General features: G+C 48.5%; 1 protein-coding gene across 3 annotated transcripts in view; it reads right to left on the bottom strand.

Moving 5' to 3' along the window:
• LOC140395609 (acyl-CoA dehydrogenase family member 10-like) overlaps nt 1–18,309 on the bottom strand; it is a 117,399-nt gene that overhangs the window by 39,557 nt on the left and 59,533 nt on the right. For all 3 annotated transcript variants that reach the window (XM_072483623.1, XM_072483793.1, XM_072483709.1), the window contains exon 12: nt 10,789–10,962. In XM_072483623.1, coding sequence (XP_072339724.1) covers nt 10,789–10,962 — 174 coding nt within the window. The remainder of the gene's footprint in view (nt 1–10,788; nt 10,963–18,309) is intronic.

The following is an 18,309-nucleotide window of genomic DNA, read 5'->3' as shown; positions in this document are numbered from 1 at the left end:
AAGGCCCCGGGACCGGATGGATTCCCAGTCGAATTCTATAGAAAATATGTGGACTTGCTCGCCCCGGTACTGACGAGGACCTTTAATGAGGCAAAGGAAAGGGGACAACTGCCCCCGACTATGTCTGAAGCAACGATATCGCTTCTCTTAAAGAAGGAAAAGGACCCGCTACAATGCGGGTCCTATAGACCTATTTCCCTCCTAAATGTAGATGCCAAGGTCCTGGCCAAGGTAATGGCAATGAGAATAGAGGAATGTGTCCCGGGGGTGGTCCACGAGGACCAAACTGGGTTTGTGAAGGGGAGACAGCTGAACACGAATATACGGAGGTTGTGAGGGGTAATGATGATGGCCCCACCAGAGGGAGAAACGGAGACAGTAGTGGCGATGGATGCCGAGAAAGCATTTGATAGAGTGGAGTGGGATTATTTGTGGGAGGTGTTGAGGAGATTTGGTTTTGGAGAGGGGTATGTTAGATGGGTGCAGCTGTTGTATAGGGCCCCAGTGGCGAGCGTGGTCACGAATGGACGGGGATCTGCATATTTTCGGCTCCATAGAGTGACAAGGCAGGGATGCCCTCTGTCCCCATTATTGTTTGCACTGGCGATTGAGCCCCTGGCGATAGCGTTGAGGGGTTCCAAGAAGTGGAGGGGAGTACTTAGGGGAGGAGAAGAGCACCGGGTATCTTTGTATGCGGACGATTTGCTACTATACGTGGCGGACCCGGCGGAGGGGATGCCAGAAATAATGCGGATACTTGGGGAGTTTGGGGATTTTTCAGGGTATAAATTGAACATGGGGAAAAGTGAGTTGTTTGTGGTGCATCCAGGGGAGCAGAGTAGAGAAATAGAGGACCTACCGTTGAGGAAGGTAACAAGGGACTTTCGTTACCTGGGGATCCAGATAGCTAAGAATTGGGGCACATTGCATAGGTTAAATTTAACTCGGTTGGTGGAACAGATGGAGGAGGATTTCAAGAGATGGGATATGGTATCCCTGTCAATGGCAGGGAGGGTGCAGGCGGTTAAGATGGTGGTCCTCCCGAGATTCCTCTTTGTGTTTCAGTGCCTCCCGGTGGTGATCACGAAGGCTTTTTTTTAAAAGGATTGAAAAGAGCATCATGGGTTTTGTGTGGGCCGGGAAGACCCCGAGAGTGAGGAAGGGATTCTTACAGCGTAGCAGGGATAGGGGGGGGGCTGGCACTACCGAGCCTAAGTGAGTATTATTGGGCCGCTAATATTTCAATGGTGAGTAAGTGGATGGGAGAGGAGGAGGGAGCGGCGTGGAAGAGATTAGAGAGGGCGTCCTGTAGGGGGACTAGCCTACAGGCTATGGTGACAGCCCCATTGCCGTTCTCACCGAGGAACTACACCACAAGCCCGGTGGTGGTGGCTACACTGAAGATTTGGGGACAGTGGAGACGGCATAGGGGAAAGACTGGAGCCTTGGGGGGGTCCCCGATAAGAAACAACCATAGGTTTGCCCCGGGGGGAATGGATGGGGGATATGGAATGTGGCAAAGAGCAGGAATAACGCAACTGAAAGATCTGTTTGTGGATGGGAAGTTTGCGAGTCTGGGAGCGCTGACCGAGAAATATGGGTTGCCCCAAGGGAATGCATTCAGGTATATGCAACTGAGGGCTTTTGCGAGGCAACAGGTGAGGGAATTCCCGCAGCTCCCGACACAAGAGGTGCAGGACAGAGTGATCTCAAAGACATGGGTGGGGGATGGTAAGGTGTCAGATATATATAGGGAAATGAGGGACGAAGGGGAGACTATGGTAGATGAACTAAAAGGGAAATGGGAAGAAGAGCTGGGGGAGGAGATCGAGGAGGGGCTGTGGGCAGATGCCCTAAGCAGGGTAAACTCGTCGTCCTCGTGTGTCAGGCTAAGCCTGATTCAGTTTAAGGTATTACACAGGGCGCATATGACTGGAGCACGGCTCAGTAAATTTTTTGGGGTGGAGGATAGGTGTGCGAGGTGCTCGAGAAGCCCAGCGAATCATACCCATATGTTTTGGTCATGCCCGGCACTACAGGGGTTTTGGATGGGGGTGACAAAGGTGCTTTCAAAAGTAGTAGGAGTCCGGATCGAACCAAGCTGGGGGTTGGCTATATTTGGGGTTGCACAAGAGCCGGGAGTGCAGGAGGCGAGAGAGGCCGATGTTTTGGCCTTTGCGTCTCCAGTAGCCCGGCGCAGGATATTGCTAATGTGGAAAGAAGCCAAGCCCCCGGGGGTGGAGACCTGGATAAATGACATGGCGGGGTTTATAAAGCTAGAGCGGATTAAGTTCGTCCTAAGGGGGTCGGCTCAAGGGTTCATCAGGCGGTGGCAACCGTTCGTCGAATACCTCGCAGAAAGATAGACGGAATGGGAAAAAGAAGGCAGCAGCAGCAGCCCAGGATCGGGGGGGGGAGGGGGGGGGGGGGGGGGGGGGGGGAGGAACCAGAAGGACTCTCAGGGTTGTTAATATATACTGTATAGTATGTATAGGTCGTTGCTACAGATAATTATATATTGGACTGTTAAATTATATTTTTGGAGAGTGTTACTTGTGACAAGGCAGTTGCCAATTAGGGCTAGTTTTCATTTTTGTTATTTATTATTTATTCATTTTTTGTTTATAAAATAGGTCATTGTTATTTGTGTTGCTATAATATTGTGTAAAGGATGCACAATGTACTGTGTTGGTTGACCAAAAATTTTCAATAAAATATTTAATAAAAAAAAAAGAGAAGGGGTCATCAGGGATGCTCTCGACAGAGGAGGGATTATTACAGACATTAAATATGGCTCATGGAAAAAGTCACGTCTTACAAACCTTGTTGAATCCTTCCAGGTTACTAGGTTGATAGATGAAGGTAGCACTGTTGAGATTGTGTACTTGGGTTTTCAACAATTTTTAGATTTGGAGCCTCACAATAGGTTTTTAAAAATGTATTTTAATCAAAACATATTCAAAAGCACAAAAACACGAATAGGTTGGAGAGCATTCTCCACATATCACGATTTACAGTTTGTATAAGTTTCCCCCCCCTTTCTACAACCCCCCCCGCCACCCCAACGATGAACAATTCCTCAAACATGGTCATGAACAGTCCCCACCGTGTCTCAAAGCCCTCCGCTGATCCCCTCAATTCAAACTTAATCTTCTCCAACCAGAGGAAGTCATACAGGTCCCCCAGTCAGGCTGCCACCCCTGGCGGCGTTATCGACCGCCATTCCAGAAAATTCCTTTGCCGGGCAACTAGAGAGGCGAAAGCCACCACACGGCCTTCCTCCCCCTCCATCAGCTCCAGCATTTCTGATACCCCCAAAATATCGTCACCACAGAGTCCGGCCCGGCCTCTACCCCCACAATCTTTGCTGGCGTCCCGAACACTCCCGCCCAGTACCTCTCCAACGTTTTACAGCCCCAGAGCATATGTACGTGATTCACTGGTCCGCACCCAAACCTCTCACACTCGTCTTCCACCCCCAGAAAGAACCCACTCATCCTTGCCCGAGTCACGTGCACAATATGTAACACCTTAAACTGTATCAAACTCAACCTCGTACACGAGGAGGTTGAATTCACCATATGCAGTGCCTCAATCCACACTCCTCAATCATCCTCCCCATCCCCCAAACTCCTCCTCCCATTTCTCTTGATCCTCAGCACTTGTGCTCCACTTGCTCCCTCAGCCACCCGTATATGCCCCTGATCCTACCCTCCCCTTCCACATCCAGAAGCAGCAACCATTCCAATAAGGCAGATTTCGGCAGGTGGGAAACCCTCTCCATACCTTCTGTGCAAAGCCCCTCACTTGCATAAACCGGAATTCATTTCCCTTTGGGAGCTCCACTCTCTTCCGCAGCTCTTCGAGATTGCAAACCTCTCCTCCAGAAAAAGATCCCTCATCAGCCCTACCTCTCTCCACCTCCTGTAAATGCCATCCGTTTCCCCCGGCTTGAACCCATACTTCTCACACAATGGTGTTAACACCGACATTCCCATCATTTAAAGAGTCTCCTCAACCGGTTCCACTCCGTAATCATGGACTGTACGACCGGGCTCTTGGCATACCTCCTTGGTTCCAGCGGTAGCACCGTCGTCACCATGGCCCTTAGACTGGACCCCCTACAGGAGTCTTCCCCATCCTAACCCAGTCTAACCCCTCTCCTTCCCACCACCGCCTCACTTTCTCCACCCAATAATAGTGCAGCAGATTCAGCAAAGTCAACCTCCCTTTCTGCCTCTGTAGCAGGGACCTCTTTACCCGAGGTACCTTCCCCGCCCATATAAACTCCGTGATCGCTGCATCCTGCTTCCGGAAAAAGGCTTTCGGAATGAAGATCGGGAGAGTCTGGAATACAAATAGGAACCTTTGCAGAACGTTCATTTTTACCACCCGGACCCTCCCTGCCAGCATCAGGTGTAGCGTATCCCACCTCCTAAAGTCCTCTTTTACCTCCTCCACCAACTTTGTTAAGTTCCATTTGTGCATCGTTGCCCACTCTCCCGTCACCTGGCCCCCGATACCTAAACCTATCCTTGGCTACTCCAAATGGCAACACCCCTAAATTGGCTCCCCGACCCACCTCATTCACCGGAAACACCTTGCTTTTTCCACATTCAACTTATAGCCCGAGAAGGCCCAGAACCTCTCCAATAAATCCATAATTTCCCCCATACTTTCAAATGGGTCTGGCACGAACAGCAACAGGTAATCTGCATACAGCGATCCCCAGTGCTCCCTACTCCCCCTTGTAATCCCCTGCCACTCTGCTGACCCCCTAAGGGCCATTGCCAAGGACTCTATCGCCAGCGCGAACAGCAGCGGTGACAGTGGACACCCCTGCCTCGTTCCCCAGTGCAACCCAAAGCTCCGTGAACTCATCTCATTTGTCTGTACACTCGCCACTGGGGCCACGTACAGCAAACGCACCCACGCCACAAACTTCGACCCAAACCCAAACCTTCGAACAGGTACTGCGTCTCCACCGGGTCGAACGCCTTCTCCGCATCCATAGAGACCACTACATCCGGTACCTGTCCCCTCGAAGGGGTCATGATCACGTTTAGTAACCGCCTTATGTTCCTGGAAAGGTGCCTGTCCTTTTCGAAGCCCGTTTGGTCTTCCACAACCACCGCCACCAACTTAGCCAACAGTTTCACATCTGTATTCAACAGTAATAAGGGCCTATATGACCCACACTCTAGCGGGTCCTTCCTTTTCTTCGGATTTAGCATGATCGGCACCTGTTTCAGTGTCTCCGGCAGCTCCCCCATCTCTAGCACCTCGCTAAACGCCTGCAATAAACGTGGTGCCAACTCCGTCGCAAATCCCTTATAGAATTCTGTCCCGGGGTCTTCCCCGACTTCATCTCTTTTATTCTTTCCATCACCTCTCTCAACCCTAATAGCACCTCCAGCGCCTGTCTCCTTTCCCAATCCAGATGTGGGAATTCCAGCCCGTCCAGAAACCACCCCATATCCGCTTCCTCACCCCATCCTGATCGGCCATATACAATTTCTCATAGTACTCCCTGAACACCTCATTTATCTTCCCTGGCTCTGACACTACCTTCCCCTTCCCGGTCCATACTCTCAGGAATTCTCCCAGTGGCCTGCTCCGTTCAGATGGGCTAGAATGTGCTTGCCTTCTCTCCAAATTCATCCTGCACCTCCCTCGCCCTCCGTAGCTGCCCAACAGCCTTTCCCAGTCGTCAGCCCGTCGAACTGTCCCGTAACTTTTTTTTTTGCCCATCCCTCCATGGTGGGGGCCCTTGAATATTCCCTGTCATCCCCGACTATCTCATCCAATAATCTTCCCATAGAACCATCTAAATGCTTTTTAAAGGACAAAATTGTTTCCACCTCTGCTACTGCCTCTGGCAGCTCGTTGCTGACACTCACCACCCTCTGTGAAAAAATTGCCCCTCTGGACACTTTTGTACCTCTCCCCTCTAAACATAAACCTATGCCCTCTAGTTTTAGACTCCTTATTATTTTATAGACCTCTAGAAGATCACCCATAAGCCTCCCACGCTCCAGGGAAAATGTCCCAGTCGATCCAGCCTCTCCTTATAACTCAGATGGGTATAAGAACAAAGAACAAAGAAAATTACAGCACAGGAGCAGGCCCTTCGGCCCTTCCAGCCTGCGCCGATCCAGATCCTTTATCTAAACCGGTCTTCTATTTTCCAAAGATCTACTTCCCTCTGTTCCCCGCCCGTTCATGTATCTGTTTAGATGCATCTTAAATGACGCTATCGTGCCCGCCTCTACCACCTCCGCTGGCAAAGCGTTCCAGGCATCCACCACCCTCTGCGTAAAAAACTTTCCATGCACATCTCCCTTAAACTTCCCCCTCTCACCTTGAAATCGTGACCCCTTGTAATTGACACCCCCACTCTTGGAAAAAGCTTGTTGCTATCCACCCTGTCCATACCTCTCATAATTTTGTAGACCTCAATCAGGTTCCCCCCTCAACCTCCGTCTTTCCAACGAAAACAATCCTAATCTACTCAACCTTTCTTCATAGCTAGCACCCTCCATACCAGGCAACATGTTGGTGAACCTCCTCTGCACCCTCTCTAAAGCATCCACATCCTTCTGGTAATGTGGCGACCAGAACTGCACGCAGTATTCCAAATGTGGCCTAACCAAAGTCCTATACAACTGTAACATGACCTGCTGACTCTTGTACTCAATACCCTGTCCGATGAAGGCAAGCATGCTGTATGCCTTCTTGACCACTCTATCGACCTGCGTTGCCACCTTCAGGGTACAATGGACCCGAACTCCCAGATCTCTCTGTACATCAACTTTCCCCAGGACTCTTCCATTGACCGTATAGTCCGCTCTTGAATTAGATCTTCCAAAATGCATCACCTGGCATTTGCCTGGATTGAACTCCATCTGCCATTTCTCTGCCCAACTCTCCAATCTATCCATATTTTACTGTATTCTCTGACAGTCCTCCTCGCTATCTGCAACTCCACCAATCTTGGTATCATCTGCAAACTTGCTAATCAGACCACCTATACTTTCATCCAGATCATATATGTATATCACAAACAACAGTGGTCCGAGCACGGATCCCTGTGGAACACCACTAGTCAGAAGGATATGGGTCAAATGCGGGCAATTGGGACTAGCTTAGTGGTAAAAACTGGGCGGCATGGACAAGTTGGGCCGAAGGGCCTGTTTTCATGCTGCAAATCTCCATGACTCTATGACTTCTCTCTCCTCCTCGTATCTCCGTGTGCCTTGAACGGGATAATCTCCCCCCGAAACACCGCCTACAATGCCTTCCAGAATGTGACCGCCAATACCTCCCCATTTTGGTTCAGCTCCACGTAATCCTTAATCATCGACCACACATTATCACCTGAGTTTTTTTTTATACAAGTTTAGAGTACCCAATTTATTCTTTCTAATTAAGAGCAATTTAGCATGGCCAATCCAACTACCCTGCACATAGTTTGGGTTGTGGGGGCGAAACCCGCGCAAACATGGGGAGAATGTGCACACTCCAAAAAGCCCCGAGTCTAGCCGCCATCCCGGCCTCTGTTCCAGCCTCGAGCTAAGTCGAACCTCCAGACAGTGTGGCGCATGTCAGAACTCTCGATTCCCACATACTCTGCCCCACCTCCCATACCAACACCTCTCGGCTCACCACAATAAACATCAATTCTGGAGTATACTTTGTACAAGTGTGAGAAGCAGGAGTACCCCCTTTCACCCGGGTTCCTAAACCTTCACGGGTCCACCATTCCCATTCTTTCCATAAACCCTCGCAGCTCCTTCGCCATCCTCAGCCTTCCCATTGACCTTCGTGCTTGACCTGTCTGCCCTCGGCTCCAGCACGCAATTAAAATCCCCTCCCATAATCAACTGGTGCGTGTCCAGGTCTGGAATCACTCCCAGCCCAGACCTATTCATCAGGAGGAAAAAAAAAAATCAATCTGATCTAGGGTGGAGAGAAGGGCCAGAATCTGGCAGACGATATTTATGTAGTGTAATACATGTCAATTGGGCCAATGCCGAGCTGGTGTGTTACACTCTGGGCTCTGGCATTAAGTCTGTTAAGGGGACAAAGACTTGGGTGTTCTGATCGCTATCAGCCCACAACCAGTATTGAGAGGACGCTTTGAGAGCAAACAGAGTATTAGGATGTAGATCTAAGATGATCCAATATAAAAAAAAAAAGAGTACCCCAGTGTCCTCTTACAAGGCCTTGGCAGAGTGCCGTCTAAAAAAACTGTCCTATTCTGATCTCCTTACATGGGAGATATAAATTGAGAGTGTTCCACCAGATTAAAACACAATTTTAAAACCCTTAGATATCACAACAGGTTCAGGGCGTTAGGTCTTTTTACTGCAGATATGTATAGTCTGCATTGAAATATTTAAAATGAGGCAACAACTAGATGACACATGTATGAACAGATTATTTTAATTCGGTAAATCAGGGAGAATGAGGAAACGTGTACCAACAGAGAATGGGATTAGGCGCCAGGAAGATTTTCTTTATCCTGGCTATCAAAGATTTTTGGAATAGATTCCCAGCTGGTACACTGAATGCTGAGTCACTGCGAACCTTTAAAAAGGAACAGGTGCCGGAAAGTGGCGACTAGGGGCTTTTCACAGTAACTTCATTTAAAGCCTACTTGTGACAATAAGCGATTTTCATTTCATTTCATTCTGCAGGTTGACACTGATACATCCTCGAGCTCAATTTAATTATCTTTGTTGGAGAGCAATTTACCCTAATTCCCCTCTTTTCCTGAATTAGCTTACGGTTATTTTAAACTTTCTTTTGTGGCTCTCAGGAAAATAAATAGCTGACAATGTCGGGGACTATTCAGGGTTGTGTTGCCTAGTTATAACATGGCTAAACGGGACAATCTTGATGGATCATCTGATCTTTTTCCATATGTACATGGACTTTCTATCAGGTATGTTGGTGTAAACTTATTTGCTTTGATAATTTGCTGGAATATGAATTAATGATTGCTTTTTGTTACATGGTGTTTTTCCTGCTGAGACAACGAACTTTGGACTAAGAGTGACTCTAACAGATGTATCTTCCAGGAACAATGGGTCAATGATGACCGGTTCTCCATTTTCTTCAGGACCTGTTATTCTAAGCTGTCAAAACAGCTGCAACCACATCCAGGACTGGTAACTCATGATCTTAGGATTGGCAGCCCATAACCTTATGACCTTATGTAATCAAGCGCGCAACGTATGGATTTGACAAATGTAAGCTTGTGTGTCAAGCATTGATAGCCATATATGGCATGTACTGAGATACTAAGAGAATAAAGATTGATAACTAAAAACAGTATGAACTGCGAAACTAAGAGAATTGATTGGTTGTATGTAAATGAGAATGCAAACTAATTCTGCTTTGAAAGTGTATATTAAGTCAGTTTAACCACAGCTCAGGGAGATGGTGCCTCCAGGACTGGGATCCAGCACTTTGTCCCAGAGCTCTGTAAACAATAAAGTGCTTCTTTTGCTCACGTCAAGGTCTATTTGTGAAATATTTTCACCCAACAAGGTGTCACTAGATAGTGATCAGGACAGTGAGAATCCTCACCATCTTTCCCACTGGTAGTCACTAAAGCCAATTGTAACATCACAGCTAACTGCAGCTAACATTGGTGGCTAGTGTGGGACAGCACTGTAGCACAGTGGTTAGCACTGCTGCATCACAGCTCCGGGGTCCCAGGTTCGATTCCCGGCTTGGGTCACTGTCTGTGCGGAGTCTGCACATTCTCCCTGTGTCTGCGTGGGTTTCCTCCTGGTGCTCTGGTTTCCTTCCACATGTCCCGAAAGACATGCTGTTAGGTGATTTGGACATCCTGGACTGGATTCTCCGTTTGGGAGACTAAGTCCCCACGCCGGCGTGAAAACGGTGGTGTTTTACGCCAGGACAACTAGCGCAAAACGGCCACTAATTCCCTGTGTTGCTGGGGGCTAGCAGGGAGGCAGCGTGGAGCTCCCAGCGCTAGCTGCCGATAGAGCGTTGCCGGGTCCGTGGCCGTGCATGCGCACGGCAGCGCCGTGCTTTATGGCGGATGCAGCCCGTGGACCCAGATCGCAAAAACAGTCCCCCATTCGGTCAGCTCGCAAGCCCCGGACCGCCCTCCCACAGTGTACCCAGCCCCGACTGAAGCCCCCCCACTGCCTTCGGATCGTGACTATGGCTGCACTGAACTGAGTCCTCAGCCGCTACGCTGAGTTCACGTCAGGTGAAACCATGAGAGTCCCACGCCGTTGGGAACTCGGCCGGTCGGGAACGGCGCATCGTGGGGCAATGGCCTGAGGCCGTGGATACATCTTGCTGATTACTCCTAGAGTACCTTGCTCTTCAGGGGGCAGAGCATCGCAGAAGCGGCGCCGCCCCCGATTTGGGCGTTATCAGGGATTCTCTGCCCCATCGCCAAACGCGATTTCGGCGTTGGGGATCGGAGAGTCCATCCCCCTGAATTCTCCCTCCGTGTACCCGAACAGGCGCCGGAATGTGGCGACTAGGGGCTTTTCGCAGTAACATCGTTGCAGTGTTAATGTAAGCCTACTTGTAACAATAAAGATTATTATTATCTGTGCCGGTTGGTATAACATGTAGCGCATTTTTTACCTTTGAGCCATTGGTGACACCTCAGTCACTAGGGATCTGTTACTCCTCCAAAACCATGCAGGGCACGTTTCAATAGTCCAGTTCTTCTGCATTTGGTCACCAAAATGTCTGATATCCAGCCTAACAGAAACCAACAGAAAACACTCTCACCTTGAAGTGATCGCTTATAGACTCCCTGGAGTATGGCTCCGACTCGGAAAAAGGAGAAAGCCATGTAGAAATTCCAATTTTCCACAGGTTTACTCCCCATGTTATCACAGTAAAGGGTAAGGTATTCCAAATCAGATGGGATTCCAAACTCATTCAAATCATGACCCCTCAACCCTATGGCAGAAAGGAAAAAGATATTATGTGGATATGCACTAAATGAGGATTAAACCTCAAAGATAGATCAAAGAGATGACAGATTCATTTAAATTCCAGTTTAAAGGGGGAAAAGCAAATATTTTGAAAGTATTTCAAATGAGTCATTGATATACATATATTAAATTGGGGATTGAGCTACAAACTCAAGCAACCAGTGCATTAGTCACTTAATTTGGTCCATTGAGTAACTGGCATATCAGATGGAGCCTGACAGCGTTAACATTTATATTACGGTAATTACAGAAAATAATATTTTAAAATGGACTGAAACCAAGATTTGCAGGTGGATTAATCTGCCGAGATGTAAATTGACATTGTATTGGATTGTAAAATCATCAGATAACAAATAGTAAACCTCAAGACTCAAGTTAGCAAAACACTCCACCCACTGCCAGTATCTGACAAACTCCAACTTAACATAAATTTATGCACTTGGCAAGTATGCTTCACTAAGATTACACGTGTCAATAAACAGTAAATCAGTAAAACTCCCAGTGCGCTTGGCTGTTTCAGTGTCAGCAACATTTTATTGAGTGCATTTGTTGTTCACATTGTTCATCACTAGTTCTTCCTGACCAAGTGCCGAGGATCAAATATTTTCCATCACTGATGTGGATGTTTCTTTATGCACCAGTATACAAATGTTTTTACTGGACATTATTCTGGCATATCACATTAGAGCTGCAGTAGAGAATCTAAAGTGGCTTCTAACCTGGGGCACAGAGGGAATTGTTAGTGGCCCTATCCTTCAGTTGGAACAGTAGACTGGTGGGAGGAACTGAAGGTAGCAATGAAAGTAGCAGCTGAAGAGGTATGGGGATACTATAAGTCTTTGAAGGAAGATCGGATTAGTGACCACACTTGGGACCTTATTGTAGAAAGGAAGATACTTCATCAGAGAAGACAGAAAAATAAAACAGGAACATCTTGCTATCCATCAGGCCTATGGAAATAAAGAGATGTGAAGAGGAATTGCCAAAAAGACAAGTGAGACTGGATCATCCAATAAGCACAAGAGGCAGAGTCGCAGCTGCCTACAATAACATGTGGTCGCTGTTCCAAATTGGAAAGAATATTCCAAGCAGTAGGAAAGCAAGGATTGGACCCATGACTAGGAGAGGTAGTACACTTATCTTCAAAGGTGAAGACAAGTTAAAACAGTGGGTAGGACACTTCCATGAAGTCTTCAGTAGACCTACTCTGACAAACCTAAATCAAGCAAATGAGCTTCCGATACATTCAGAAAAGTTCATTGAAAATGAGGCGAAGAAAGGCAATTGCTGCACTCGAGATGACAGATCTGCCGGTATAGATATTACTGCAGAAACGCTCAAGGCAAGGAGAGAAACAACTGTCCAGTGGCTATGTCAATGTAGCAACCACTTCTGGGCCTATAGAATTGTTCCAGAAGACTAGTTAGATGGGCCAATATTCTGCATCTCTTTAAAAAAAAAGGCAATCTCAACAAATGGGACCAGTGGAGGGGTGTCACTCTCCTTTTAATACCATGTAAAGTCTACTGCCAAACGGTCCTTAACTATATTCAAGGCATAATGGACGATGGACCTTGAGAAGAATCAGCAGGTTTCAGGCCAAGACATTTTTGTGCCAAGCAGATTTTAACACTGAGGCACATTGTTGAAAACTACGAAGAGTACCAAGTCTGCCTGGCTATCAGCTTTTTGACTTCAAGGCCTTTGGCAGCCGACACCAACCTTCATTCTGGAAAATTCTCTTCATATGGCATCCCGTCAAAGATGGTTTCAATTATTGAGAAGATCTATGGGAATCCAGGTGCTGTAAGAGGACAGGCAATAGTTACAGTGACTGGTTCCGTCTTCTTTGTGTCAAGCAAGGTTGCATCCTTCCCCTCTCCTTTCAGTTGTTGCCGTTGACTGGGTAATAAGGGAGTCAACCAAGGATAGTCTTGCATTGAAATGATGACCAGCTCACAAGCATGGACTTTGTTGATGACATTACTGCCCTGTCAGTCAACATAACAGGGTATGAATAGCTCTTCAACTCAATCAGCAATTAGATTGAGAGTGGGATTCAACATAAACACCAAGGGCAGAATGTTAAATGTCTCGGGTGGACACGCGACCAACCCGGAAGAGTGTAAAAAAGTGCGCGATGAAGTAGGGCACGCATCCCGTCGTCCATCTCACACTCGATGGTCGATGGACGCAGGCACAGATCAGCTGCGCACCCATTGACAATTATGGAGTCAATTGGAGGGATTATCTATCCTACTACCCAGTATATTATGCTGCCCATGCGATTTTTAGGTCTCCGCATGAGTAGAATGGACAGGCGGGCAATTGTTTCCTCAATCACGGACAGAAAGTGGAGGGACACTTCAATATTAAAGCCCCTCCAGATTTGGGGTACCCTCCACTTCAGATCCTGGTAGTTCCGGCCTCCCTCCCCTGACTTAACCCTCAATGCTGTATCGCCCCCCCTATCCCAATCTCCCAGGGCATCCAACCATCCCGCCCCTTACAGTTCTTGGACTTAATTCCAGGCAAAGCGCTGCAGTATCTCTTCTGGCTACTGCAGCGCTGTGCTTGGAGGGGGTTGGGACTTTTCTTTCATTCCCTGGTTTCTAGAACTATCCTGTTCTTTAGTTTCTTGGACTTGCTTTGTGTCCCTTACTCCACTGTTTTGGCATCTTTACTGGCAGTTTCTGTGAGAGCTGCATTCTTCTCAGGAACCTGGTTCCAACTGAACAGCAAGTGCTTATGTATTTTACGGAGGGCCCCTGGTTGCTAAGCAACAGCTCAGTTTTTCTTTAAACTGGTTGTTTTCACGTCGTGAACCTTTAATTACAATGCAGGCATGGTTTGAACTGAAACCAAAGTCTACAGACATGCAGGCAACTTTGGGCAGCACGGTAGCATAGTGGTTAGCACTGTGGCTTCACAGCGCCAGGGTCCCCGGTTCGATTCCCAGCTTGGGTCGCTGTCTGTGCGGAGTCTGCACTTCTCTCCGCATCTGCGTTGGTTTCCTCCGGGTGCTCCGGTTTCCTCCCACAGTCCAAAGATGTGCAGGGGCAGGTGGATTGGCCATGCTAAATTGCCCTTAAGTGTCCAAAAGAAAAAAGATATGGTGGGGTTACGGGGATAGGGTGGCGGTGTGGGCTTAGGTAGGGTGCTCTTTCCAAGGGCCGGTGCAGACTCGATGGGCCGAATGGCCTCCTTCTGCACTGTAAATTCTGTGATTCTGTTTCACATGAGCTAACTAAGTGGTGGCATTGCCAGGGTGCCAGGCTGGCTGTGCCAAGGCTGCCCGAATGGAAGAGAGAATGCCAGTGTACCACTCTGCCCAGAGCCCAACCACCTTGGGTGCTCCGATGGCCTGGTGGACCCTTCCAGGTGCCGTTACACCGGTGTGGACCAGTGCTAAATGACGCCATGGCGAGGTCTCCCAGGGGCGGGCATGCGATCCCAAGCCTTGGGAGAATCCAGCAACGACATATACAAGTGAGCTTAACTGCTCACTTAAATATGCAAATCTGGATCCCGTCCACTGAGCGCGAGATGCAGATTGTGACGTCTTGCGAGATCTTGATGGATCTTGCGAGGCATCCAGAGCTTCGCAAATCCCGAGTGAGTCCTCTCGCGAGTTTAACCGTCTCGTCGCATCCCAAGTCATGCGCGAAGAGGACGTTCGATCTGGCCCCTTACTTCTATTACCCACAATACAAATATGGATAACCCTCGTTTCCTGTCACAACCAAGGTGAACTGGCACCAGATTGTCAGCAGGGATCTCCAGTTGGTCAACAGATGCTGGAGAGACCTGAGAATATTGGTTGTGGAAAAGAGAAAATGGAATGATTTGTCTGCCTCACATAGCTGCCATGTCTCAGTCCACCTTTCTCCCAGCTGAGGGAATAAATGCAGCACAGGTCAGAATCAAAGTTGAGATCTTCCTGGTAGTGGTGACTCTGAATCACATTAGGTGTCGCATTGAGCCATTAAATCCTCAGGGGAAATAAAAATTACAAAACTGCAACAAAAAAAGGATGTTCAAACATAAACAGAAACCCCTCATTATGGCAGCTTGGCCCAAGGTTGGTTCTAGCTGCCTCAGAACAAGAGGTCATGCTTGACATTTAATTTCAGAGATTTAAGTATACAACCTACAATGGCATTGAAAAAAAACCTCATTCTTGGGATGTGGGCGTTGCTGGCTGGGTCCAGCATTCGTTGCTCATCCCGAATTGCCCTTGAACTGAGAGGCTCGCAAGACCTTTTTCGTGGGGGGAGCGGGGAGGGTGGAGTTAAGAGTTTGGGCCACATGTAGGCCAGACCAGGTAAGGATGGCAGATTTCCTTCCCCGAAGGACATTTGTGAACCAGATGGGTTTTGACGACAATCGGCAATGGTTTCGTGGTCCTCTTTATACTTTTAATTCCAGAATTTTTATTGCATTAAAATCTCACTGTCTGCCAAGGTGGGATTCGAACCTGGGGCCTCAGAGCATTACCCTGGGTATCGGGATCACCAGACCAATGACAATACCACTACGCCACCGCCTCCCCTAACTATGCTTTCTTCTCTCATTTCCTTTATTTGATTTTGGACAGCAGCTTTTGAGAATCCTGCCTTTCACACCTTCTTTAGATGCATGTACAAAAACAAACATATTGCAGATACTGGAAACTTGAAATAGAGCTGAAACGTTACCTCGGTTTTGTTCTCCACAATTATCAGACCTGCCAAGTTTTTCCAGAATTTTCTGCTTCTATTTCAGGGTTCCAGTACCCCCATTATTTTGCTCCTGTCCAAAAGAGATTAATTGGGGATTTGTCTCATTGTTATTTGTTGAACCTTGTGTACAAATTGGTTGCTTGCTGTTTTCCTATAAAACAAGTAATTACACTGCGGGGGAAGGTGCAATATAGGTGTCAGCTCTTTCTTTAAAAGGTTCCAGGGTCTTCCGGTGGCGGCCAAGGAGGAGTAGGTCGCACATTTGAAAGCTCCCGCCTGTGACGGACTTTTGGGCCTTTTCTCCCGTTTTTCCACGGATTTTATTAGATGAATCGGTGGAGAGTGAGACGGTGAAGAGAAATCCGCCTCCAGTGTATGGAGAATTGGACCAGAAGTGGACCAGAAGTGGCCGTGTGAGAAGACAAAGTTCTCCAAGAAAGACGCGAGCACAGCTGGCAGCGCGGGAAAGCATGGCGGAGAAGCAGGGCCGCGGGGAGACGGCACAATGGTCGACGGAGCAGCTGGTGAAGTTTTTTGAAGATTGCTTCGTCAAGCTTAAGGAGGACACGCTGGACCCGATCAAAGCTTCGACTGATCAGGTGGTGCAGAATCAAGAAATCCACGGGCGTGCGATCCAGGAGGTGGAGAAAAAGGAGTCCAAGCACGAGGAATACCTAACCGTGCTGGAGACCAAGGTGGGGATGATGAATGACCGCCAGAGAAGAATTCAGAAGCTGGAGGACCTGGAGAACAGGTCCAGGAGGCAGAATCTGGGAATCATCGGCCTCCTTGAGGGCAGTGAGGGATCGGATGCGAGGGCCTATGTGACGAACATGCTGGAGGTGTTGATGGGGGTTGAGGCGTTCCCTCGGCCCCTGGAAGTGGATAGAGCCCACAGAGCCCTTGCGAAGAAGTCCCGAGCGAACGAGCCGCCGAGGGCGATGGTGGTACACGTATGCACCGATTCCTGGACAAGGAACACGTTCTGTGGTGGGCCAAGAAAGAACGGAGCAGCAGGTGGGAGAATTGTGAGTTGCGCATCTATCATGACTGGGTGCGGATTTGGCCAAGAGGCGAGCTGGTTTTAATTGGGCAAAATCATCCCTCTTTAAGAAGGGGGTGAAGTTCGAGATGTTGTACCCAACGCGTCTGTGGGTCACATATGAGGACCGGGAATTTAACTTCGAAACACCAGACGATGCATTGACTTTCATCAGGGAAAAAAGACTGGATGCGAACTAAAGACACTGAATCCTTGGGGAGAGTATTGCAATGGCGATTTGTTGATAATCACTTTTGTGCTAGTTTGAATAAGTAGTATTATGTGCAATAGGCCCACTGCTGGTGAGGACATTTAATGAAGCAAGAGAGAAGTGAGTCCTCCCCCCAACAATGTCGCAGGCCTCAATTTCATTGATCCTGAAATGGGAGAAGGATCCGGAGCAATGCGGGTCATACAAGCCAATTTCTCTGCTGAATGTGGTCCCTAGACTGCTGGTTAAGATACTGGCCACAAGGATAGAGGATTGTGTCCCTGGGGTGATAGGGGAAGACCAGACGGGATTTGTAAAGGGCAGGCAACTCACGACCAATGTTCGAAGGCTTTTAAATGTTATTATGATGCCTTCAGAAGGAGGGGAGATGGAGGTGGTGGTAGCGATGGATGCGGAGAAGGCTTTTGATCTGGTGGAGTGGGATTACCTGTTGGAGGTGCTGGGAAGGTTTGGGTTTGGTGAGGCCTTCATTGACTGGGTCAGGCTGCTGTATCAGGCACCAGTAGCGAGTGTGCGTACAAACCGCTGAGGTTGGGTTATTTTAAACTACACCGAGGGACGAGGCAAGGGTGCCCCCTCTCCCTGTTATTGTTTGCTCTGGCCATAGAGCCACTGGCCATGGTGTTAAGAGCCTCTAGGGGGGGGTCTCACTTTATGGAGGTATATTTCAGACCCGTTGGAGGGGATGGGGGAAGTTATGCGGATCCTAGGGGAATTTGGTAATTTTTCGGGGTATAAACTGAACATGGGGAAAAGCGAGATGTTTGCGATACAGACGAGGCTAGGAGAGCTGCCGCTTAGAATGGTAGGAAGGAGCTTTCGATATCTGGGAATCCAGGTGGCTTGGGAATGGGAGGCACTGCACAGGTTAAATCTATCCCGGCTCGTAGAGCAAATGAAAGAGGACTTTATGAGATGGGACATGCTCCCGCTATCACTGGCAGGGAGGGTACAGACTGTGAAAATGGCGGTTCGCCCCAGACTTCTGTTTGTCTTTCAGTGCCTCCCCATCTTCATCCCGAGGGCCTTTTTCAAGTGGATAAATAAGGTTATTCCGGGCTTTGGGTGGGCGGGTAAAACCCTGCAAGTGACGAAAGTGTTGCTGGAGGGTAGTCGGGGGAGGGTGGAGTGGCGGTGCCGAACTTTTGCAATTACTACTGGGCGGCTAATATAGCCATGATTAGAAAGTGGTAGTGGGGGAGGGGTCGGTGTGGGAGCGGATGGAGGTGGCGTCATGCAAAGACACAGGTTTGGGAGCACTGATAACGGCACCTCTCCCGTTCTCACCGGCCTGATACTCCAAAAGTCTGGTGGTGT

The sequence above is a fragment of the Scyliorhinus torazame genome, chromosome 1, assembly GCF_047496885.1.
Source record: "Scyliorhinus torazame isolate Kashiwa2021f chromosome 1, sScyTor2.1, whole genome shotgun sequence".
In the NCBI taxonomy this organism is placed as follows: domain Eukaryota; kingdom Metazoa; phylum Chordata; class Chondrichthyes; order Carcharhiniformes; family Scyliorhinidae; genus Scyliorhinus; species Scyliorhinus torazame.
This window is presented reverse-complemented; position numbering and strand designations above follow the sequence as displayed.